The sequence below is a fragment of the Epinephelus fuscoguttatus genome, linkage group LG7 (assembly GCF_011397635.1).
Source record: "Epinephelus fuscoguttatus linkage group LG7, E.fuscoguttatus.final_Chr_v1".
Lineage (NCBI taxonomy): Eukaryota > Metazoa > Chordata > Actinopteri > Perciformes > Serranidae > Epinephelus > Epinephelus fuscoguttatus.
The window spans coordinates 40325838-40350840 of record NC_064758.1 but is presented as its reverse complement, the minus strand read 5'-3'; the positions used below and the strand labels follow the sequence as shown (position 1 = coordinate 40350840).

General features: G+C 41.4%; 4 protein-coding genes across 6 annotated transcripts in view; all 4 read left to right on the top strand.

Moving 5' to 3' along the window:
• Window positions 1-8287, top strand: part of hnf4a (hepatocyte nuclear factor 4, alpha) — a 34319-nt gene extending 26032 nt beyond the window's left edge. Inside the window, exons 1-10 of one of the 2 annotated variants that reach the window (XM_049581413.1) lie at window positions 467-720; window positions 1729-1903; window positions 2463-2557; window positions 2991-3097; window positions 3193-3348; window positions 3873-3960; window positions 5350-5502; window positions 5621-5857; window positions 6033-6155; window positions 7248-8287. In XM_049581413.1, coding sequence (XP_049437370.1) covers window positions 633-720; window positions 1729-1903; window positions 2463-2557; window positions 2991-3097; window positions 3193-3348; window positions 3873-3960; window positions 5350-5502; window positions 5621-5857; window positions 6033-6155; window positions 7248-7390 — 1365 coding nt within the window. In that variant the 5' untranslated portion in view covers window positions 467-632 and the 3' untranslated portion in view covers window positions 7391-8287. Of the gene's footprint in view, window positions 1-466; window positions 721-1728; window positions 1904-2462; window positions 2558-2990; window positions 3098-3192; window positions 3349-3872; window positions 3961-5349; window positions 5503-5620; window positions 5858-6032; window positions 6156-7247 lie in introns of those variants that run through there. The other variant, XM_049581414.1, reaches the window with a different exon arrangement.
• Window positions 1-25003, top strand: part of gdap1l1 (ganglioside induced differentiation associated protein 1-like 1) — a 263078-nt gene that overhangs the window by 104165 nt on the left and 133910 nt on the right. The gene's annotated exons all lie outside the window — the stretch shown is intronic.
• ttpal (tocopherol (alpha) transfer protein-like) lies at window positions 9929-20163 on the top strand. The gene is made up of 6 exons (XM_049581426.1): window positions 9929-10075; window positions 12298-12524; window positions 14152-14395; window positions 14577-14770; window positions 15099-15209; window positions 17395-20163. Exons 1-6 carry the CDS (start codon window positions 10057-10059, stop codon window positions 17671-17673), a joined length of 1074 nt encoding a protein of 357 aa, XP_049437383.1. The 5' UTR covers window positions 9929-10056; the 3' UTR covers window positions 17674-20163.
• Window positions 23022-25003, top strand: part of pkig (protein kinase (cAMP-dependent, catalytic) inhibitor gamma) — a 50416-nt gene continuing 48434 nt past the window's right edge. The window contains exon 1 of the mRNA XM_049581456.1: window positions 23022-23325. The gene's annotated coding sequence lies outside the window, so the exon portion shown is untranslated. The remainder of the gene's footprint in view (window positions 23326-25003) is intronic.

Sequence of the window (25003 nt, the reverse complement as noted above, 5' to 3'; positions counted from 1 at the left end):
CTTTCTCCCTGCAGACATACGCACCAGGCTCTGCTGCACCTTCATGTGTTCTTGGCTGCTTCAATGTGGACGCTGTAAATTTGTGTGCATGTGACAACAGCATGCTACAGAAAGTGCTGGCTGTAAAAGTGAGCTGGTTTAAAGCGGTGTCGGAGCAGTGATTTGGCAAAGGATTGACCTGATTCCACTCTCACGGAGGAATTGTTTATCCATTGCTGACAAGAGAACCAAGAGGAGATGTCAGATATCAAAGTTGTGCTATCTCTTCCAAAAAAAAAAAAAAAAAAACAACCCTGTGATTCACCAGTGAAGGGGCTGGTTAACCATCAACCAAAGAGACACTCCACCTCTCCTCTGGTTAGCAGCACGAGGGAAGGAGGAGAAGGAGGGGAGCTTTGCTGTCACTCACTGGTCTCCTCTCTGACACCAGTAAGTCCCCATCACACTCAACTGGGCCAGGGAGCTACCTTGTCAGTGGGCGGAGCTAGGCTAAGGGGGGGTTCGTGGAGGTGTGAGGGGGTGTGAGAAAGAAAGGAGGAGGGGGAGGAGGGGGGCACATTAGCTTCTTGGACAAGTCTTTCTGCCCCACTGTCAGGTAGTTGAGAATTTGTTTGTCCAAAGCACTGGCAGACATGGACATGGCAGACTACAGCGAGGCTCTGGACCCAGCCTACACTACGCTGGAGTTCGAAAACATGCAAGTGCTCCCGTTGGGCACAGGTGAGTCACATATATGCAGCTGTGGTGTTGAACTTTGAAACTTTTACTGATTTAAAACTTTGGTCAGGAGAGAGGACAGGGGCAGCATGAAGTGATAAAAAGGGGTCATTTGTCCATCTGCTCACAGAGGGATGATCCTGTGCAGTGGTCTTCTTTTATCACCTCTGGGCGCGATAGTAAAACATTAAGAGACTTTGATTTACGAGGCTCCGCTCTATCCTCAATGTGCCAGGGTCATTTGGTCAAAGCAATTTTAACCTGTTTCAGCTTGTGGAGCAAAGTGGTGTCAGATTAATTTCACTGGGTTGATATTCATCCTCTGATGAAGCAGAAGTTTGAGTATCATGATCTTGCATCTCCTGTTACAAACGGTCTGTTCCCACAGAGGCTGAAGTGAAGAGAAAGTGTTCACAGTGACACCAACTTATTCATACATGCAGTCTCCCATGACGTGCGCTTGTGATCCTGATTCTAAAATTCCCAGTGAGACTCCAAAAAAAAGGAAGCTTCACAGACTTTTTCCATCACTTACATGTTTCTACTCAAACGTATATCAGGGTCTCATGAGTCAGCCTGCCGTCTTTAATCTATAGCATGACAAGCTCTATGATTGATTGACCCAGTGTGGTGGCTGAAAAGAAAACTGTCTCCAGTGATTGTCTTTTCAGAGGCAATCAAGCCGTCATCAATTTTGCTCTGTTGACACTGTCTGAGCTACTCAGGCAGGTTAACAGACCCTCACAGGCTCTCATGAAGGCCGGTTTTTGGTCAGGCGTCAATGGAGCTGATCACTGTATTCACTCTGGGCTGTTCACACCTTCTGAAATCAAACCAGCCTGACAAACTGTCACATGGAAACAACCTCTGAACTTCATGTTCCTTTATGCTTGATGACTGCCTTCTAATCAAGCTTTTAGAAAAGCACTCTTCCTCTGGTTTTGGCTCTAAAACTGATAAACTCAAAGCCAGCTGACCTGATGAGACATTTGTTCTCTGTTTCTCTTTCAGACTCCTCGCCGGCTGAGAGCACCAACATGAACGCTACCAGCCACCTGGGGGCAGGCAGCCTGTGTGCCATATGTGGAGACAGAGCCACTGGCAAGCACTACGGGGCGTCCAGCTGTGACGGCTGCAAGGGCTTCTTTAGACGCAGCGTCCGCAAAAACCACATGTACTCGTGCAGGTGAGGGCAGATCTGCAACTGACGGTTCTGCATGACACTAAAGCAAAGCATTGCACATGTAGTCCGGCCAATAGAGCCAGTTCCAAAGTGATGTTTGAGTGTGTGAAAGAGGAAAAAAAACAAAAGATAAACTTATGGTTTGTTTCAGTAAATTAGATGCCCAGTCGCTTCTTTGGCAGCAACTAGTCTGCAGATTATTTTCTTGATTAATCGATCAATCTCATTTTTAGAAATGTCACAATATTGAGAAATGCCTGTTATAATTTCCCACAGGTCACGCTGACATCCTCACAAATCAAATTTTGTCTGACCACCAGTCTAAAATCCAAATGTTTTTGTTTACTATGAAGAAATGCATCAAATCCTCACAGTTGAGAGGCTGAAAACAGCAAATGTTTGACATTTTTCTTTTAAAAAACACCTCTTCAATTATCAAAATTGTTGCCAAATAATTTTTTGTCAATCAACTGATCCCTGCAACTCCATTTGCTTTACTTATTCAAGTTTCTTTTTGGATTCTATGACAGCACAAACAGACTCAATCTGCTCATTTTTTCAGGTTCAACAGACAATGCATCGTGGACAAAGACAAGCGAAATCAATGCAGATACTGCAGACTGAAGAAATGCTTCAGAGCCGGCATGAAGAAAGAAGGTAGGTGCCTGTTTATGTTTTCAAAGCACACTGACAGAATCTATACACTCAGTTTGTGAAAACAGAAATTCCCCATTTAATCAGCAAATCACTGCCGGAGTGTGAGCTGTCCCCGCTGAATTGACGTGACTCGTCTGAGTGTGTCGCAACACCCAACATTGTTAATGTTCACTCAGTGGAGCGCTGAAGTCTCTAACCAGCTTATGCTGAGCAAACATTTCCAAGCAATAATAGCCATATACTGATAAACATGACAACCTTGGAAGACTTATTTTTCTTTGAAATGACTCTGCCATCTACAAAGAAATGGAGGAAAGCTACTTTTTTATTGATTTTCCGCCTTTTCAATTTCTTTAGCTGCATGAAAATGGCACATTTTTCTCTGAATACAGCTGCAGCAGCAATGACACAATAACTCTGTGTGTGTTTTTAGCTGTGCAGAATGAAAGAGACAGAATCAGCACCAGGAGATCCAGCTATGAAGACAGCAGTTTACCATCCATCAATGCACTCATCCAGGCAGACGTACTGTCAAGACAGGTAAGACCTACTATATCATGTTTTGAAAATCACATCTGAGTGTGATTAATCACCTGGAACAAGGACATCAAATGATTCCACATGTGCACGTCCAGATCACCTCCCCTGCTCCCATACTGAACGGCGACATAAGGACCAAAAAGATCGCTACCATCACAGACGTATGTGAGTCCATGAAACAGCAGCTGTTGGTGTTGGTGGAGTGGGCCAAGTACATCCCAGCCTTCTGTGACCTGCCCCTGGATGACCAGGTAAGACTTGTACGCAGACACAGTGTACATAGTTGTATAGACACTCTGGTCACTCATCAACCAGTCTGCTCAAAACCATAGTGTGAGCTGCAGGAGCACACGAGTATAGACACAGTGAATATGTTTGCACTTAATAAATAAAAATGTAGTAGAAAATAAAAGGAAATGCATTAAAGAGACACTTTTTTAACTTAAAACCTCAAACTCTTCAACCAGAGTGGTTAATGTATTTTAATCTTCAGTTAGAATATGATGAGCTGGTTTTAAAGTTATATCCCTCCACGAGAAAAAGTGCTGAATCATTAACAGTGTGATCACCAGGCCTCTGTAACTCATTTGCTGATGTTATATCAGGGAGGGAGCCCGTGTCTTCCTCCAGGAAGTTCAGTTCACACAGTGAGCTTCAAAAGAGACTTTTTTTAGAAAGGGATGTAAGAACGATACAATATTCATTAACACTGAAATGTAGAGGATTGCAGTTATTATCACACAGTTAATAAATCAATGAATTTCCTGTATTTCAGGTGGCGCTGCTGCGAGCTCATGCTGGAGAACACCTGCTGCTCGGTGCTGCAAAGAGATCCATGCTTTACAAAGACATCCTCTTATTAGGTAAAACTGAAAAGTAAAGTGTGTTTTACCCTGCTCATGTTACCCGTCTCTGTTAACAGAAGCATTGTCTCATCCTGGACTAAATGAAGTGTTTTAAAATAATATCATACTTGTGAAATGATCATTGGGATACCAGTTTCTCACAGCATTTCTCCGTCAATTCGTGAAGAAAATTTTGTTTTTCTCACATGCCTCCACGGTGAAAGAGGAATCCAAAACTGGTTAACGTTCTTCATGAATTTAAGTAAACAGGTTCCACATTTCACAACAGCAAAGCCATATCACAGCATCTGTTTACAAACTCTCACACAACTTGTGCAGTATAATCCAAGTCTCATTTGTCCAGTCATTTGTCATTGTTTAAGTAAGTCTCAAGTCTTTGCACTCAAGCCCCAAGTCAAGACTGCCAAGTCCTAAACTTTGAGTTTCGAGTCCCAAACGAGTCATAATGCACTTTTCACCAAATGTAATGCCATTTTAACAACAGAGTAATAATATATCAAATTTACAAAGAGCGTAAATGCTTTTAAAACTCGTATTTATTTGATAAAATAAGTTTGTTAAACAGGAGTGACTGAACTTAATTATAAAAAAAGTTGTAATGACATTGCAAATATTCATATATATTCATACATGAACCAGTACGACAACTGAATACATTTTGTATATTTCTTTCACGTCTTGTTTCACTAATCTAATTCTGGAAAAATATCTATAGCTCTATGGCCTTGAGCTAAGAAGCACCCGATGTAGCCGCATGCTGCTGGGTTGGGAACCCTGTTTCGTCCATAACTTTCTCTTCCCAACTTGGCTTGGAGGAAGGTACTAAGTTTTTTTTAAGTCAAAAGGCACAAGTCCAAGTGAAGTCACGAGTCAAACTGCAAGTCTTTTTTGTTTTTGTTAAGTCTAAAGTCATCAAATTGTTTATACTGACGTGTTTTACATCTTTGTTGGTGGAGTTTCTCAGTCATCCAGGTCATGGTCATTTTAAATGCTACATCGTGGGCAGCTGGACTTACTTGAGTATCCTGAAGATGTCTCACCTCTCATCCAAGAGGCTTCTTCACTTCAAACTTGGTCCAGTTTTAAATCTTTATGTTTAAGCAAAAATTCATGTGTTTGGGAAGTACTGAGCATATGACTGGAAGAATTAGACGTGGATTATACTGCATGAGTTGCATGAGAGTTTGTAAACTGATGTTTTGATATAGTTTTGCTATTATTAAATGCGACCCACATTACTTACATTTATGAAAAAGGTTAATCTTTTTTGGATTCTTCGGTCACTGTCGAGTCAAGTGTGACTTCTTTCTGCATTGTTGTACAAATGGTCACTTTGTGGGTGAAGTATTCCCTTAAATCTCATCATGCACCGTGATTCTCCTGCAGGAAATGACCACATCATTCCCAGAAACTGCCCGGAGTTGGAGGTGGGCAGGGTAGCAGTGAGAATCCTGGATGAGCTGGTGCTTCCCTTCCAGGAGCTTCAGATAGACGACAATGAATACGCCTGCTTGAAAGCCATAGTTTTCTTTGACCCAGGTACTGCTGCTGACCAATCATTTTGGTTGTGTGAGCTTCTTTACAAGCCAATAATATCAGTGAGAAGTATTTTAGAGACTTCTCTTTGTAAACGCCTCCTGCTTTCATTTGCCCACAGATGCTAAAGGTCTGAGTGACCCCGGAAAGATCAAGCGGATGCGATACCAGGTCCAGGTCAGCCTGGAGGACTACATCAACGACAGGCAGTACGACTCCCGGGGACGCTTCGGGGAGCTGCTCCTGCTGCTGCCCACGCTACAGAGCATCACCTGGCAGATGATCGAACAGATCCAGTTCGTCAAACTCTTTGGCATGGCCAAGATTGACAACCTGCTACAAGAAATGCTTCTTGGAGGTGAGCTCCTTCACATCATTTGGAACCAACACCTGATCTTAAAACCTTTGGATTAATACAGAGAAACCACGTGTTTAGAATATAGACGATAGAGGGGACTGTGGCATTCTTTGTGCTGACAGATGTGATATAATAAATCAAGACTGAGTTTATTTTTGTGTGTTGTATTTCTCAGGTTCTGCCAACGAGGCTCCACACGCACCTCACTCTCTGCACCCTCACCTGGTTCAGGAGCATCTCAGCGGCAATGTTATAGTGACCAGCAACATACCAACGCCGATCCACAATGGTCAAATCTGTAAGTACAAAACACAAACGTGAAGCACAACATGTAAAAATAAGGCCCAATCCCAATACCCCCCATTGTCCACTATCCCTTGGCCCTCGAAATGAAGCAACGAGGGGTAGGGGTTGAAATCTTTCCCTCAGAATTGGGACACCATTCACTACGTTACCGCGTCAATTACGTTCACGCATACGTAACTATTTTAAACAGGAAGCTGCGAGCCATCTACATTTCCAACCGGCATCTACAATGGAGTCTCCAGTTGAGTTCCAGTTGAGCTGGCGTGTTATCGTAATGTGAAAAATCCAACAATTTTGCTGAACAGGACAGATGACAGACGCCAGATAGTGCGAGCTAACTAGCTAGCTAACAAGCAACCTGACGACGGTAACATTAGCTATGTACGAACTTTTTCCCCGTCTCTTGCTTGGTGGTAGCCATGGCAACATCCACCCCTCGCTGGCAGGTCAGCATCTGAAGTCCCTCGCTCCAAAGGGCTAGTTTCATACCCACTACCACCTCGTTATGCCCCCTACCTCTACACACAAAAAGTAATTGGGACACCCCTGCCCCTCGTAGGAACGCCCAAATGTAGGGGTAGGGCTAAGGGGTAGGGCTAAGGGGTAGGGCTAAGGGGGGGTATTGGGACGGGCCCTAAGTCTCTGTCTTTGTTAAGGTTATTTTCATTGCCACATACAAGAGAAGAACTTGGATGCTTTTGTCCATCCAAGTTTGATCAGTGTGATCAGAAGAATTAATCTAAGTGAACTGAAAACAATTGTATTTTGATAAGAAGAGACTGTCAGATCTCCCTCCCCCTGCTCCATGTGCAGCCCAGCCAGGTAGCTGGAAGGACAAACAGGCTTGGCAGAATAATCCTCTAAATTCTTCATGGGAACTAATCTGGCTTATTTTGTCAAAGAGAACTTCTGTTATTCTTTCTTAACGTGTTTAATGCTCTGAGAAATTTCACAAAAGTGCTTATTCCTTATCTGAAAATTGTGTTGCCCCCCCAAGACATGTTATACCACAGAATTGTAAATATACACCTGCTTATGCTGCGGTTTCTAACTCGCTCCTGTTACTCTGTGTTCTACTTTTCAGCCACTCCTGAAACCCCGATCCCGTCCCCGCCTACTGCCTCCAGCTCAGAACATTATAAACTGGCTCAGGGGGTCATAGCCACCGTGCCCAAGCAGCCGACCTCCATCCCTCAGCCTACTATTACAAAGCAAGAGGCCATCTAACAATCCTCTCAGTCCTTATTCCTTCAGTTTTTTTATTGTGTTAAACCAGGGTCTTTATATGTAAGTTTATATATAATCAGCATTGAAGCTGTCAACTTGACTGAAACAATAAAGTAACTAAATATATGATTGCAATTATGTCCCTTGCAGATTGTTGCTTTTCTTCAGGGATCTATTTGTTCACATGCAGCTGCAGTTGAGCTCCACAGCTCAGTGAAAGCCACACAAAACTATGAGCATTCAAACTATCCTGTTGTTCTGTAAGATCGACTCGTAGAGAGACGTACATGGTTGTATATAATGTAGTTTATTATTGGGTAACATCACTTCCTGTAGCATGGCCTCAGTGTGTGCAGTAAGGCTCATGTTAGACATGGCGACGTGATCATGTCAGTATTTTGTGAATGTTACAACAGACCTTACATTGTCATGTATTTAGTGTTGCACAGTATTTTATTTTATGTTCATTAGTGATAACATTTTCAGTCAGGAACTCAGAAAATTGTCGTTTTATCAAAGCTAAAGGAAATCACTTGAATGAGTTCAGCTTTTAAACATTCTGTGACAAGACTAAAATATGTGTGGTTTGTTTTATGTACTGGAAAATACTTATTTAGAGTAGTAAAACTGAACATCTATACCAAGAAATCTTGGTGCATACGGTGAACTCTGTGGTGCCACTTTGTAAAAGTGCCCTGCAGACACACTGAGGAAGTTTCCCAATAATATGTTGGATTGGTTTTTAAAAAATATATTATATTTTTTGTTTAGTACTTTGTCATGGTTTAACTGATGGAATAAATTGTGCCTTGTAACCTGTACTGCCTTAAAAAAAAACAGGCATTGTTTCGCCTTACAATGTGAAGATGAATTAATAAATCTCAAGGTCTATTTTTACATCGTGTTTTCTGCAGATCATATTTTATATTATCTGTGATTTTCTGGGGAATGGATGGGATCACACATTCTCTGACAACTTAGAAATGAAATCAGACATGCTGGAAAGTCTGGAGGAAAAAAGGGTCCAACGTGGCAGTGCTTGTTCACTGATACGTAGCATAATGCAACATGTTGCTTCAGACTGATAAGGTGCCATAAAATCATTATAGATAGCACTGATTCAAGAGGGAGAGGGGGTGGACACTTCAAAGATTTATTTCCACATTCAATTTGGAAAAACATAGCTACTGCCAATGTGTTGCATTTAAATCAACTGTATAAACACACTTAGAAAACAAGTGGAAGCTTCAGACATGAAGGTCATCTTCAAGGTCATTTAAGTTTTTTTTTTCTTACCAAAACACCAAACACTAACATACATAAGAACACATTAGTTAAATATATTATTTTGAAAAATTCATTTTCAAATTTGAAGTAGAAAAAAACATGCCTGTCAGACCTTGAGATGTAGCCTACTGTGACAAGGACGCAGGCTGACCAGTTTGAGGGTAAACTCTGCCATCTACCGCATTCAAGTGTAATTGATACACCCGATTGCCAACATTAAAATACATTTAGGCCACATCAACCCTCTTGTAACCTTCACATAGCCTAGTTTACATCAGCATGAACGAAGTAGAAATATACTAAAAAGTTATTAAAAAAAAAAAAAAAATAGAGCTAAACTGTGCAAATGTAACTCCAGTATGCACGAACTGCTGTTGTCCACTATAATAATAAATACATAAATTCAGCTCTATTTTTATTTTACTCCGATCCTGCGCTGTCGATAAGATAAGCCTCAAGCTTTAAATTAATAACTTTTAAGTAGTGCTCAATGGTACGTAACAAAAGCTATGTTAGTTTGCAGGATGCGAGATTCAGGTGCACTGAAGACGTGCGAAAAGCCTCTGCAAAAATTTGTAGACTGCAGTGTTTGTTTGAACAAGTGGTGGGAAAAGTACTCTGATATTTCGCTCAAGTAAAAGTAACAATACCACCGAGTAGAAATAGATCACTCTGTTATATGTTAGACACAAATTCAGATGCTTACTTAGGTAAAAGTACAAAATGACTTAATAGCTTCAACATATAGCCTACTGACAGAACAAAAAGTAAAGGTACTCATTATATAGATTAGAATATTGTTTCTTATAATATTGAGATATAATTATTGATGCAATATGGAGATTATTTCTTCATATAAATAGGCTGCTATTCTACTGTGTTGCTTGTGAATTTTACCAATGGATCAATAAATTCTTACCTCCATCTATGATAACACCATTTATTTGTTTAATATATTTTTCATTAGTAGGCTGATCTGAAGAAGATTCGCCTCCGAACCCGAGTTAGAGTAGAGGTATACAGTACCTTAAATGGAATCAGTCAAGCGAAGTGAAAGTTTTGACAATATTAAACGAAAACACCCACGAAACAAACTTTTCCAAGTGTGATTTGCTAGTTTCCGAGGAACACTTGAATGCAGCACTGCCGTCAAAACAACAGACGCAAAGCTCCACCGCTCTGGTGCGTCAACAGCGCGTCACGTGCTTGCAAACGGACCAATAAGGGAGCGCCATCTCTCCAACCCGGAAATAGGATTTTCCTGACAGGTCCGTTGTGATTTCTTTGACACTTCTGTCCGTCGCTGTGCTTCTGAGGACATTTTTATCTCCTGTCAATGGACGCTCATAAAAGGCGTGTATGTGTGTCCTAGTCGGTTAATGTCCAACGCATCTCCGGGTTGGTATTCAGACATTATTCTGACTTTAATTGTGTGGCATCGGTTCTGCTCAGGTTCACGTTATATTAGCTCGTTCGTGCTGAGACTGTGACTCAAAGCTAAATAAATACATACAGTTAGCATGTCTGTGCTGCTACAGAGAACTTCCTTACTCTGCTGATGTATCCCGGGAACGCTTTTTAGTTACAGTACATGTTGTTCAGTTCAGTTAAAATGGTATTAATAGATGTATGTGTATGTACAGTGGTGGAAGAGTTATTCAGATCCTTTAGTCAAGTAAAAGTATTAATACCACACTGTGAAAGCACTCCACTACAAGTAAAATCCCTGCATTCAAAGCCTCACTTGATAAAAATTATGTAGTATCAGCAAAATGTGGACTACTTAATGTAAAAGTACTCATGAAGCAAAATGTCCCTGTCTGTGTTTTACTATCTTATATGATGTTTTTTGTGTTAATATTACTGTCTGGTAGATGTTTAAGGTTGTGCTTATTTTGACTCCTTTATATCCTGTTGGGTAGTTTAATTTCCAGTAATGCATCATATGCTATTAGATCATCTTGTATTTGTAGGGTCACTGTCCGCAGCCCGGTTTACAGCTTTGTGATGGTGCATTTTCCAGCTGATCCAAGAGGGTTTTAAAATAGTTTATTTAGCTTAAGTAGTAGGAGAATTTTCTCAACACATAAAGGAACACTTTTCACAAACATTCAAAATCAGAATCACAGAAGCTGGAGATGCTGTAATCACTTTAATAAGAAAAGGAACGAAAACTGCCAGACAAATATTAATAACATAATTTATGTGTATAGCACAATTCATACAGCAAGTGCAACTCAAAGTGCTGTACATTAAAAAATGAGAAAATGCACATAAAAGACAGGATAAGATAAATAAAATTTGATCACACACTCACACATACATTGCAATACGAAGTAGGAGTCTACAAAGACAGGCTTTAAAATTGCGTTTGAAGCTGTCAACTGAATCAGAGAGTCAGACGTCCTCTGGAAGGCTGTTCCAGAGTTGAGGGACAGAGACACTGAACGCAGCTTCACTGTACTTTTTAGTTCTACTGTGGGGGGCATTCAGTAGACCTGAGGTGGAGGATCTTAAGGATCTGGAGGGAATGTATTTGACCAACATATCTGATAAGTAGTCAGGAGCCAGTCTCTTTAGAGATTTAAAAACTAAAAGCAAATTTTTAAAATGAATTCTAAAATGAACGGTAAGCCAATGAGGAGCGTTTAAAACCAGAGTAATGTGTTCTCGATGTTTAGTCTTGGTGAGTAGACGTGCTGCTGCATTTTGGATCATCTGCAGTTAGTTTAAAGACTTCTTCGAGAGGCCTGAGAGCAAGGCGTTACAGTAGTCAAGTCCGCTGGAGGTAAAAGCATGAACAAGATTTCAGGTGTCATCTTTAGATAAAAGAGGTCGCACACAGTTGCACAATGTTTCTAAGATGAAGAAATGTATTCTTGATGTTTCTCACTCGGGGTTCAAAACACAGGTCACAATCAAAGATGACACGAAGGTTCTTTACTTCATGCTTTTTGTTCACAGCCAACCGATTTTGTCCCTATTGAGTTGTAAGAAATTTTGCGACATCCAGATATTAATTTGGTCTTTACAGCAAGACAGTTTTTCAATTGGGCTTGTATCATCTGAGGACAATGATATGTACAGCTGAGTATCGTCAGCAAATGTAGTGGAGTGAAAAGTACCATATTTGCAACTGAGATGTAGAGGAGTAGAAGTAAACTGTTACATAAAATGGAATTACACAAGTAAAGTACAAATACCTCTACTTAAGTATAGTACTTACTTACTTACACCATTGAGTGTGTGTGAGACAGTGGCCAGAGGCTAATGTGACAGCCCAAAACTCAGTCCTTTTAACACCAGGGGCGGCAGTAGCTCAGTCCATAGGGACTTGGCTTGAGAACTGGAGGGTTAAGTCCCTGTACGGACTGAGTATGGAGTCTGGACCAGTTCACCTCCCAAGCACTGCAGTCCAGGCAGCCCCATCGCTCAGACATCTCTCCATTTAATGCATGTATAGGTCCTGTTTGTGCATGTGTGTGTATTTCAGGGCTGTGTGTATATGACAACAGAGTGAAAAAAATGAATTGCGCCTCAGGGATTAATAAAGTATATCTTCATCTTCTACTTCTTTTCATAACCTCTCTGGTCCCTCTTGTGTCTTTATGTCCGAACAGCTTCACCCAGCCAGTCCATGGCCGATCAGCATGAGTCCATCGATCTCACCTCTCCTTCAGTGGACCCGTCAGCAGCTGCAGGACACAGCTGGTTCCCTGGGCCCCCTCCACCCATGTATTCCTGCACCCTGACCCCTGAGCTGGTGCACAAGGCACGGGAGGAGCTCCAGGAGAAGCCAGAGTGGCGCCTGCGGGATGTCCAAGCACTGAGAGACATGATACTGAAGGTATTCATAAGAACATAAGCAGTCCCGTTACTGTTTATAATGTACCAGTTAGGCTATATTTAAAGCAACACAGGGCAGTTTAGTAACAAACATCCCTGAAGTTAGAAGACTTTGTTCCTGTAACCCCAAAAAATGTTGGCACTAAATGCTTACTAAAATTCTCAAACTTGTTAACCTCTTTGATCACATATTTACTTTTCTAAATTCTTTGTCTCGTCAAACGTGGCAGCATAAACATTCCACATGGGTCATTTTGTATTTCCTGTTTGAATGCAAGGAAACTATATAACAAGGACAGGACATGACGTCAGTGACAGCGTTCAAATTTAGCGGTGGAGCCAGACTTTGAAACCACTTCTACTGAAGGCAGTTGGGCAGGCACAGCAAGTCTCATTATAACCTGTCATATCTGTGCTGGTTTACTGAAAAAAGCACACATTATGTGATGCTAACTGATGTTTTGTGTCTAAATGTGCGTGTTCATTTTCATTGTTACGGTCTCCAGGCAGATCATAGCTCTGTCTGTCATCGTGGGTCGGCACCACACTCTGGCTCCACTGCAAAATTTGAATGCTGTCACTGATGTCATGTCCTTTCCTTCTTTTATAGTTTCCTTGTTTGATTGTTTTGCTGAGGTATGTGAATGACATCAGGAAGTAAAGATCTGCCGAGCAATGTAATGCCAGTGAAACGGTCAATACATCTACAAAATAAAATATCACCATGAAAATTATTTTGATTACCAGCATACGATAAACGTTTAACAATCACAGGTTGTGTTCAAAATATTTGGTTTTCTTTTCAGTCTAAGGAGCCTGGCAAATAGCATATCTAAGTATACTTAGAAAGGGAAAAGTTGACGGAGGATACTTGTTCAACTGTTAGTAGAAAGTGTCAGGACTTAGGAAGGTGCTAAAAGAGCATCTTTGGGCTGTGGTGGAATGAGAGATTGGAATCATGGATGTGCAGACGACAAAGCTGTAGCAACTGTGAGATGCTATCATGACTGAGGAATGTTTCCAGCACCATGTTGAATCGGTGTCTTGAAGAATGAAGGTAGTTGTTAAGGCAAAAGGGGGTCTGGGGTGACTAACAAGGTGTATAAAGTGATCTGTAAGTGTGAGAGGAGATGGAACTTATCTGAACTTTTCAAAGGTAAAGCTGATAATATTCTGTATTTTTGTTACTGCTTACAAATCACACAAAAAGATGATTTTTTTTTCTTTAAAAAATCTTTTTTTAAAGGCTAAATAATTTTGTAAAACAGCCGGACCAAACATTACTTTAACTGGAGTAAATACTGCCTTCGTTGAGGACAATTTTCAACCACAGACTTGATGCTCTAGTGAATATTTGCAGCAGCAGGACAATGTATTTGGGATGTAGAGCTTGTGTTCATCACCCAGTGCAATAGTGTGGCTCACTGGAGCTCTGTGGCACAGAGGAATGTGATATATCAAGCTCTAGATACACACAGAGTACATGTTAGGAGGACAAATATCAAATGTCAACAGACTCATCTTAATAAAATTGCTATTATTTTCCTTTGCTTTTGTCATGCCTGTTTTCTTCATGTTTTCCAACTCTTTCTCCGCTGAGCTCACGTGCATTTCACCCGACTCTGCAGGAGCAGCCCAATCTCAGGACCAGGCTGGATGACGCTTTTCTCCTGCGCTTCCTGCGGGCCAGGAAGTTCGACTATGACCGTGCCCTGCAGCTGCTGCTCAACTACCACGCAGGCCGAAAGGCTTGGCCGGAAGTGTTCCAGGACCTGAAGCCATCCACAGTGAAACACGTCCTGGACTTGGGTTTCCTCACAGTCCTGCCACAGCCGGACCCCAACGGGAGATACATCCTCTGTCTGCGGCCAGGTTGGTGTCTGCTCCACCTTCACAAGGAGAATTCAGCAGCTTTATAATGACTGTTTTCTGTTTACCTCTCCTGTTGACATCAAGCTCAGTCTACTCTCTAAAATCTCTGCTGTGTGACTAATTCTTCCAGGACGGGCTTTACTCACGTTGTACGATTACTCAGCACAGTGTCCTTTTACAGGAAAATGGAAACCGAATGATTATCCATTTGTTGACAATGTGAGGGCCATTTATCTGACTCTGGAGAAGCTGATCCAGCCGGAGGAAACGCAGGTGAACGGTATCGTCATCTTAGCCGACTACACCGGAGTGGGCATGTCACAAGCGTCCAATCCAGGCCCGTTCCTTGCCAAAAAAGTTGTGAGCATCCTCCAGGTGAGAAATCAAACATCTAACGTCTGGTGATCTTATGACACGTTTATATTTAAATGAAATATATTTTAAAGTGAAAGCAGCAAAGACATATTAATGCAGTATTTACTCATCTTATTGTGATGACAGCAGTGAATATGAGAAGCCGTGTTAACACACCTTGTCATTTACAGAATTGGCTCTTCAGCGCTGGCTGTTGAGTTTTGTCGTGACTGCAGAGTGTAATATTTACACAAGCACACAAAGCACATCTGAAATGTTTGACAAGGACCATCTGCGACTGTTCTGAATGCAGTGTTCTCTGTGTTTTGTTTTTTTCTGTGATTCACAGGACGGTTTCCCAATCAGAATCAAGGCCGTTAACATAATAAACGAGCCCAGGATTTTCAAAGGCATCTTCGCTATAATTAAGCCTTTTCTGAAGGAGAAGATGGCAGAGAGGGTAACTATTGTCCTTGAATTGTCTCTGACTCTTTTGTTTCAAACAAAGGGCTATTTTGAATCACGAGCCTCCCTTTTATCTGCAGCCTGTGCTCCAAAATAATGGTCTATTTTCATCTGTGAAAAATGAAAGGCCAAGCGTTTTCTCTTCAGAGGAATGAACTCAGACTAACAGCTACACAACCCTGTGGTTTCCAAAATCTCTTGAGAGGTGCCTCCTTGTGTTTGTTTAAACCTGCTGTTTTTATTAATTTGGTGGCAACACTGTAATGCTAACTTAAAGGGGCAGTTCACCCCAAAATCAAAAACACATATTTTTCCTCTTACCTGTAGTGCTATTTATCAGTCTAGATTTTTTTTGATGTGACTTGCCAATTGTTGGAGATATCGGCCGTAGAGATGTCTGCCTCCTCTCCAATATAATGGAACTAGATGGCACTCCGCTTGTGGTGCTCAAAGTGCCAAGAAAATACATTTGAAAAACTCAACAGCAATGTCTCTTTCCAGAAATCATGACCCGGTTACTCAAGATAATCCACAGACCTTGTAGTGAGCAGTTCAAGGTGGAACTATTTTCTTTCTACCAAACTACACCTGCCGACCGTATCGCTGTGCAGAAGGAAGCGTACATCTGCTCATGAACAAGAGGCTTTTACTCATGATAGCGTAAGATAGCCTGACACTCATTAACTGGTGACTCACTTGGTAATTTTTAAGACAAAAAAAAAAGCTAAATGATGTGCTTTTTCTTTTAGTCCAGTGCTTCACTGACTCAGTGAGCTTTAGCACCACATTTCAAAGTGCTATCCATTTAGAGGTGGTGAAATTATGATGTTTTGCATAAATGTCTTTCATTTATTTTATTTCCTGTTGGCTTTGCTGACACACAGCCGACTAACTGCCTTAACGGGCACAAAAAAAGTGCCCACTGCCCACCCTCCGGGCTCCACTGGTTAGCTAACGTTAACCTTGGCTGCTCTGCACTGTGCACCACCCAGGTGAGGTCGGAGCAAACAGCAGTCGTTTATTCTGCACTTGCCGTTGTTGCAGAAATATGGTAACCTTCCTCCGTTTTCCCCCTATATAGCCCTGGTGAGTAAGTGGTTTCATTTTGAGCCGCAAAACCCCTTTGGCATTGTTAACTGTGTTAGCACCACTAGCCGTGTTGACTCTGCTCATGATGAGTCATAACATAGATTATGCTAAAGGGGTTTGCGGCTGAAAACTGAGCCGCTTGCTCACTGGGGCAAAAAAAAAAGTCTCAGTGGTTAAAGGATTAACGGTTAAAGTTGACATCCCTAGCTATAATGTTAGCTAGGCAAGCTAACAGTTAATGTATTCTTCCGTCTGCGCAGTGATAGAGTAGGTTTGTATAGTTTGGTAGAAAGAAAATAGTTCCTACGTGAAACTGCTCACAACAAGGTCTGTGGATTATCTTCAGTAACCAGGTTATGATTTCTGGAAAGAGACATTGCTGTTTTTCAAATGTATTTTTGGGCACTTTGAGCTCCACAAGCCAAAAGTCATTTAGTTCAGTTATACTGAAGAGAAGGCAGAAATCTCTACAGCTACACTCGGCAGCTCATACCAAAACTATCTTGAGTAATAAATAGTTCTACAGGTAACAAGCAAATTATGTATTTTTGATTTTGGGGTGAACTATCCCTTTAAGCTAACATGGCTAATTTGTTAGCATACACTGATTTACACTATCAGCAGATCCAGAGCAACATTTGCAATAATTTAGACTCTGGCCACCTGGCAAATGTAACTCCAGTAGTCAGTCTAGCTCTGGTTTGTGTTGCACCAACCCCTGAGGGAAATATCTGGCTTTATAGCTGCTAAATCCATCACTATGTTTCACCAGCTAGTCACCAACCGTGTCTGGCTGCTGTACAGTTGGCTTTTAGAGCTTCTCTACTGAAAACAGCTTCCTGCTGTGGCTGTAAACTCTGTCATCAGAGCGGTGACAGACAGTGACCCAAAACAGAAAAGTTGTGGGCCGCAGTGAGCTGACAGATGCTATAAATCTCTCACCGCAGAGTCCGGTGATAATTCTTTGTGGGTTCATTAATATGAGTGACACCTTTCACATGACATGAAATATTGATCGTAGCCACTTAAATTAATGAAACTGATGGTGAGAAAGATGACATCACTGACATTGTGTCTGTCTCCTCATCCAGTACATCCTCCACGGCTCAGACTTGCGCTCTCTGCACCGGAACATCCCACGGTCGGTTCTGCCGGAGGAGTATGGCGGCACTGCGGGCCAGCTGGACTTGTATGCGTGGTCGAGAGTGCTTCTGGACTGTGAGGAGGAATTTATAGTGGAGTTCTGCCAGCCGGATCCACTAGAGGGCGTGGTGCTCCCAGACTCCATGCTGTTTGAAGGAGCGCAGGCCAGCGGGCAGGATGACGACACCTTCAGGGGGCTGCGCTCCCAACTCTACTACTGTTACTGACGCAGACTGTAGATGCACTCACTCCCACCGCTGAGAGGACATCTTCTGTTTCATTTGAAACAAGTGTGTAGACTTTTACAGGGCAAGTTGCCAATATTATACATGATTTATTTTACTAACTAAGCAGCACTGCTATAGGTGGATAGTTTAATGTAGTTTACACGTAGCCCAGCATTCACTCATGGTTCCAAGGCAGCTGTAGGCTTTTGACATGAGCCAGTGCATGTTTGGCCATCATCATCGGTGGCCCCTCTATTCAGTTATTTCTGGTATTTGAAGGATAAATTCAGAGTTTTTTAAATAGTCAGACGCCCATATGTACATTGAAGCATGTTTTGCTTGATGTAATCATTCTTCCTGTCCACACTGGCCATTTAAAAAAAACATATTAATGTGCTTTTAGTGCAAGAGATGTGCGGACAAAAGCCACAGTCTTCGTTTTGTATTTAGCAGAAGCTAAAATGAGACATCAGCAGAACAGGTTCGACACATCAAGTGGATGGTTTAGCACAAAATTCCCTCGTGTTACTTACTCTCTACCACAGAGGGGAAACAAAAAAGGGAACTTCCTTCTAAAAACACTAAAACTTTTGAATTTACCGACCTCATTTGGTCAACTGAGTCTGCTGAGGCCTCATATTTGTTTTAGCTGAGTTTTGAAATACATTTTTGTCCGGAGTGAAGACTGTGGGACGTGGCTCTCTTAACAGACACTATGAACAGGAGGAGTGATTACAGCTAGCAAAAACAGTCTCAATGCATATATGGGCATGTTTGTACTGCTTTAAAGGGATAGTTCACCCCAAAATCAAAAACACAAATTTTTCCTCTTACCTGTAGCGCTATATATCAGTCTAGATTGTTTTAGTGTGAGTTGCTGAATGTTGGAGATATCGGCCGTAGAAATATCTGCCTTCTCTCCAGTATAATGGACCTAGATGGCACGAAAGAAAAAATACATCTGAAAATCTCAACAGCAATGTCTCTTTCCAGAAATCATGACCCAGTTTCTTAAGCAGTTTCGTGTAGGAACTATTTTCTGTCCACCAAACTACAAGTGCCAACTGTATCACTGTGCAGAAGGAGGCGTGCATTTACTGCAAGCTCACCTAGCACCACAGAGCTAGCTAACGTTGCAGCTCAGCCGAGGAGGACGCCATTAATGTTTGTTTCTCGCGCTGTCACGACACGAGCCGCGAAACTGCTCACAACAAGGTCTTGGCACTTTGAGCACCACAAGCTGAGTGACATCCAGTTCCATTATACTGGAGAGAAGGCAGACATCTCTACAGCTGATATCTCCAACATTCAGCAACTCACACCAGAACAATGTAGTTTGATGAAAAGCACGACAGGCAAAAGGAAAAATATGTGTTTTTTATTTGGGGGTGAACTGTCTCTTTAAGACAGACATGGAAAAACATGAACCCATCCTTCAATATTTTTCCACTGAGGCAAAATACTAAAAACAGTTTGTTAGGACCTGCATACTGGCAGTCAGTCACATACTGGCCATTAGCGCTCCGTGCGTGGTTACATTGCCCCCCCCAAAAAATGGAGACAGTTTTTGTGTATGTAACCATCTAATACATTGCCTTAAACTGCAGATTTCCTTCCATAAATCACGTTGGATTTGTGTGTACCAAAGCAATATTCATGTGTACTCTCATCAGGGCTCGTCTTACATAAGAGTTGATATACTTCATTGTTAGGGAGTAGGAATGGATGGCTGCTGCAGCTGAGAAAAAGAATAATACAGTAGATTTATCAGTTACATTTTTTGCTCAGTATCAAACTCTCACACTGTTTCAGGGCCTTTGTTTAGTTGATACTTCAGTTTTCTGTGACTTGAATCTCCTGAGAGGATTATTTTTTCTAACCTCAGATAATCTGCCTTATGTTGTCTTTTTTAACCTTTTATGACCTGGTTGCTTTCATCACTCAGTCTTAACGCAGGCCCGTCACTGATCACAGGAGTCACATGAGGAACAGAACATTCAGTCCTGACTTTACAGACATCTCGTTTGCCAAATTTCACTCCAGGCCATGTGCAGAAATGTGCAATAATAATGTTAGATCTGATATCTTGCAGTAGCCCGAAGCTAACTTGAATAGTTTGCATTAATCTTTTATATTTTTATTTTAAGCATGTCTGTGGGTATAAGCTATATTGTATTGCAGGATATTTATTGTTGGTAGTAAAGACAGTAAAGTAAAACTCCAAACGGAGAAAGTGCTATTTGTGTCTTGTTTGTGTTGTGGATGTTGTTGTTGGCAGAGCGGTAGAGGTGTGCTGCAGGCACTGGGGAGGTTGTGGGTATTTTCACAACATAATTACAATACACTGTGACTGACTTGAGCAGTGTTTGCCAAACTGGGTTTGTGGCTCCCCAAAGAGCTCATAAATACAGTGGTGGAAAAAGAACTCAGACCTTTTACTGGTGTTTAAGTTGTAATATGACAGATTAAAAATACTCCATTACAAGCAAAAGTCCTGCATTCAAAAACGTCCTTAAAGGGTAACCTTGATACTTTCCAACCTGGACCTTATTTTCCTATGTTTTTAAATAACTAATTGCAATGTAATCCATGCAGGCAATTGAGCACCTTCAATTTACATGCACTAAGTGCTTGTTTTGCCACTGACAGTTGCAGATTGTTATATGAAGTGTCTGACAATTTATGAAAAGGATCCTTACAGAGAGAGACTCTTTTGTTACAGAGTGAGATCCTCTTTATTTAACCAGAAACAGCCCCAAAATTGCTATCACCAAATCTACCAGACTCCATTTAAATAAATGGTAATTTTAGTGTGTATAGAACCTGAATATTTTCACATCTAACTGGGTGAATTAAGAGTTTAATCAACCAAATCAGAGCTGGTGATTGTTGGAACACTAATAAGACAAACTAAGATGGCTTTTGTGAGTTTTATTTTGTTTCTGTCGTCTTTGAATGAAGCGTGTTTTACAATGATAAAATAACTGTTTATTTAAATGGAGTCTGGTGGGTTTGATGATTGTGATTTCTCACCTGTTTCTGGTTAAACAAAAAGGTCTGTCTCTGTAGGGATCCTTTCCACTATATTCCACACTTTGAAAAATAGTCTGAGCCTCTCATTGGCAACAACAAACACTATAAGTGGACGTAATTGTTTTGCCGCCACCTGCTGCAGCAGTCTTACTAAATACCGGACCAATTTAAAAATCTGTCGTTCTCATTTGTCATTTAGACACAAAAACATGGGAGAACAGGGTCCAGGCTGAAAAATTTAGAAGTTAGCCTTACAGAAGTCTTAATAGCTAAATGTAAAAGTATAAATACTCATGTAGAATTGGTGTTTTCAGAGTGCTACATCATGATACACATTCTAGTCCATTGGGTACAACGAGAAAACTAATGCAGTCTAATACAACAGCCTTGCAATAAATTCAACAGACTACCATGTGACATTTCTCACTACTTTCACTATTTTTTAGAAATCAAACATTCAGTCGATTCATAGAGAAAACAATCAGCAGTTTAACCCATAATGAAATTAATCATTAGTGGATTTTTACAAAAGTTCAAAGTGAGCTCCACCTCGACCAAATACAACAGTGAAACCCTACTTTTACATTAATGCATGAGTAAAAATCTAATAATATAATAGTCACAGTCACAAGGGACATTTTTTATTGAGAATTGTTACTCTGAAGTTTCCCTGATTATAGCCTACTTACATAACCTACATTTACTACGGGTAATTTCAGTGTGTGTTTTTTTTTCAACCTGGACCCTATTTTTCCATGTTTTTTTGTCAAAGTGACTCATGGGAATAACACGTGTTTTAAACGGCCCGGTATTAAGGGAGAGGGCTGCAGCCGACAGCAGCAAAACAGGCTGCAACGTAACTACTCGGGGCATCTGTGCACAATTAATTTAGGTCCACTAAAAGTGCTTGTTTTTGTCACTGACAGGCTCAGATTAATATTCTTAGTGTCTGACAACACTGTGGAAAGGATCCCTACAGAGACAGACCTTTTTGTTCAAGAGTAAGATCCTCTTTATTTAACCAGAAACAGCTGAGAAATACTATCACCAATAAACTGTAATTTATCATTGTAAAACACACTTCATTCAAAGTTGACATAAACAAAATAACTCACACAAACAATCTTGATTTGTCTTTCCAACTTTCCAACAATCACCAGAATAAACCCTTAATTTACCCGTTCAGATGTGTAAATCAGCTGGCTCTTTACACGCTTAAATTACTGTTTATATTTTACGATTTATTACCTGTTTTCCCAACTGCAAATTATTTCCCCGAAGGAAAACTGTCGATATCAATTTTACTTCATAAGATCACTCAGCTTTATGTTTCACTTCTCCATAGAGACTGGGCACGGCAATGTCGGTATAAAAACTGCAGGACGGAGTCACGTACCGATAGAGTGTTTTTAGCTTGTACCAAAAGCTTTTGTTTTCAACAATGCTATATGGATGCAGATCTTTGCTCATGAAGTAGGTGAGGGACTGTGTTATTTTCAAGTTTTTGTCGTGCTAAGTGTGTCCAGTGTTGGTGTTTTTTTTCCGGCAGGGTGGTTTTAGCGTCACCTTGGCCGTCAGCGGCTAACGCTATCTTTGGATCGTGGAGTGTGAGGTGAGCCCTGATGTTCTTGGTATTCCCGGTCTCGCATGTGTCATATCCATGTCCGTCTTTCCTTCCATGTTGAAAAAAATCCCAAATAAGTAGAGTTGTTTGATTTGAACGCCAACAGCTCATTTCGGATTTCTTTGTTTTGACGAACTTCCTGCCAAATGCCCCCGAATCAGCACCATCTAGTGGACCGAAAAAGCAGCTGTTTTTTTGAGTATCAGAAGTTGTATTTAAATGTGTATTTGCATAACTGAATGATGTAAAAAATCGATGCTTGAATACAATTTTCACCACGCAAAATATTGCGATACTATACTGTATCGATTTTTTTTCCCTCCACCCCATTATTATTATTATTATTATTATTATTATTATTGTTATCATTATTATTGTTATTATATTTTGTGATAGAGTATTTCTTTTACTGTGTGGTGAGTGCTTTTATTAAAGTGAAGCAGAATAGCTCATCTGTCACAGCTGAAACCAACATGAGAAACATCTGGGGGTTCCCCTCCCTGCGTGGACATCTCATCAGTGGGGTGTGTGCTGGTTTGATGTGCATCTAAATAAAGCTGCCGTGACATGAAAGCTATAGTGAATCCTCCCTTAATAGAATTAAAAAAAAAAAAAAAAGATGCATAATGTGTAAGTGTTTGATCTTCAGAGTGCAGTGTGGTGTTGGCTCCAGCCCACAGAGGAGTGGGAGCCTCCACAGGCTCGCTCTGATTGGCTCAGACACGGATAACTCCATTTTGGAAAACAGCTGTTTGAAGACACAACCTTCTCTCGTTGTTTGCAGACGGTACCTGGAGAAAAACAGGCAGCCTGATAACACACGCACACACCTGTCATCGCCACGGGGGTTTTATCCACAGCAGCGTGCTCCAGTTTTCGGCCCGGTTCGACTCGCTCGCTGCGTTTTTGTCCGACTGCCAGGAAACTTAACCGGAGGATCCATGGTGTTAAATTTCCATTGTAACAAGTGGATAACAGGAGGCGACCCGACCAAGGTTAGTGGCGATTTTACTGATATATATGCGGCGGGAAAACCGCTTTTACTGTGGATTTGTGTGCGTAAAGATGCTGAATGTTTGAAGTGAGCAGCCGCAGGGAGCTGCAGAGTCACGAAGCGAGGGTTGGTTTTTTCTCCACATGATTTCCAAAAGGCATTTCTCCAGCCAGCACAAAGACTAACCACAGACAATACATCTTTCTTTGCAGAGCCGCTGCTGTCCACTGTACACACACTCAATCTGAACGCCTTACATTAATGCTCCTCCGTGAATCACATTATGAATGTTAATCACATTTTTTCCCTCGACTGTGTGAGGCATTCAAGTGCATCCATTATGCTGGTGTGTATTGTGTGTACTGTGTACAGTTTTAGGCATGCACGTCCTTCCCACACATTAGCTGCTGCATTCAGGGAAGCTAATGACAGCCTGGATAGCTTTTGAAAGCTCTCATCTCCTCTCTCATCAACTGTGCTTTTCTGCTCTGTCAATGCATGCAGCCAACAGCCTCCTCCCCTCCTCCTCCCCTGTAAACACAAATCAACTTGGTCTTCTATTTCCTAACTCGATTAGATAACAAGGCAGCGATGACAGCAGGTTTTCATGCAATAACCTGGCTGCTGAGAGAAGAGGGGACATGTCAGTCCGGCTTTTCTGCAGGTGAAATGACAGGGCTGGATGGAGATGGTGCTCAGAGATTCAGCAGCAGCAGCAGCAGTAAGGAGGGGGGTTGGGATGGGGGGGGCAGCCTGGGACCCCCCACTTTGCTTGAGTGTTGCTGGGCAAGTGCCAGCGTTACTGGGCATGGGCACTGGTGAAGATAAATAGTGGCTTCTCGCCTGCCTGTGGTGCTTTGCTTCATTGTGGACTGGCTGGCTGGCTGTAACCAAAACAGTGTTCTCCCTGAGCTCAGCCAGTGCACGCTCAACATGTAATCTAGACATAAAAAAAGCACCAACAATTCTGATTAAAGTAGCAGTGTTGCAATATAACAACCGGTTTTATTTCAGACCAGTGTCAGCTGGATTGTATCATGTCTTGACAGGGACAAACGGGAGGGGGGACTGGGATGTGTTCTGGTTTTGCATTTCATGGTTCTTGCAAACTGTTGCACATCATTTTACATTCCACATTATGGAAAGAAAAGCAGGCAACTATGTGATTCTGAATCCAGGGTTAAAATATTCCCTGAAAGAGTAAAGACAGGATGATATGTAGGGCTGCAATTAATGATCATTATAATTTTTATGTAGATTATCTTCCTGTTTCATTGATTAATCTTTTGACTTAAAAATGTCCATCACAATGTCCTAAAGCCCGAAGCGATGATATGAACCAGCTTGTTTTGTCTGACCAACACTCCAAAATCAGCATATATTCAGTTTACAATCACATAAACAATGAAAAATAGCAAATCTTCATTATTTAGAAGCTGAAACTTGAGAATATTTTGGAAACATTGTGGATAACGTGATGTTAGATTAAGGCACAAAAAACACATGGTTATGGTGGTTTTGGTGGCACAATCACAGCTGGAAATGTTGCCGATGTCTCGCTAAATAAAACCCCCACGTGTAGTGGAACAATCACAGCTGGAATTATCGCTGATATCTTGCTAAGAAACATCCACCTTTGGTGGCAGAGTCATGGCTAGGAATTCTGCTGATGTCTTGCT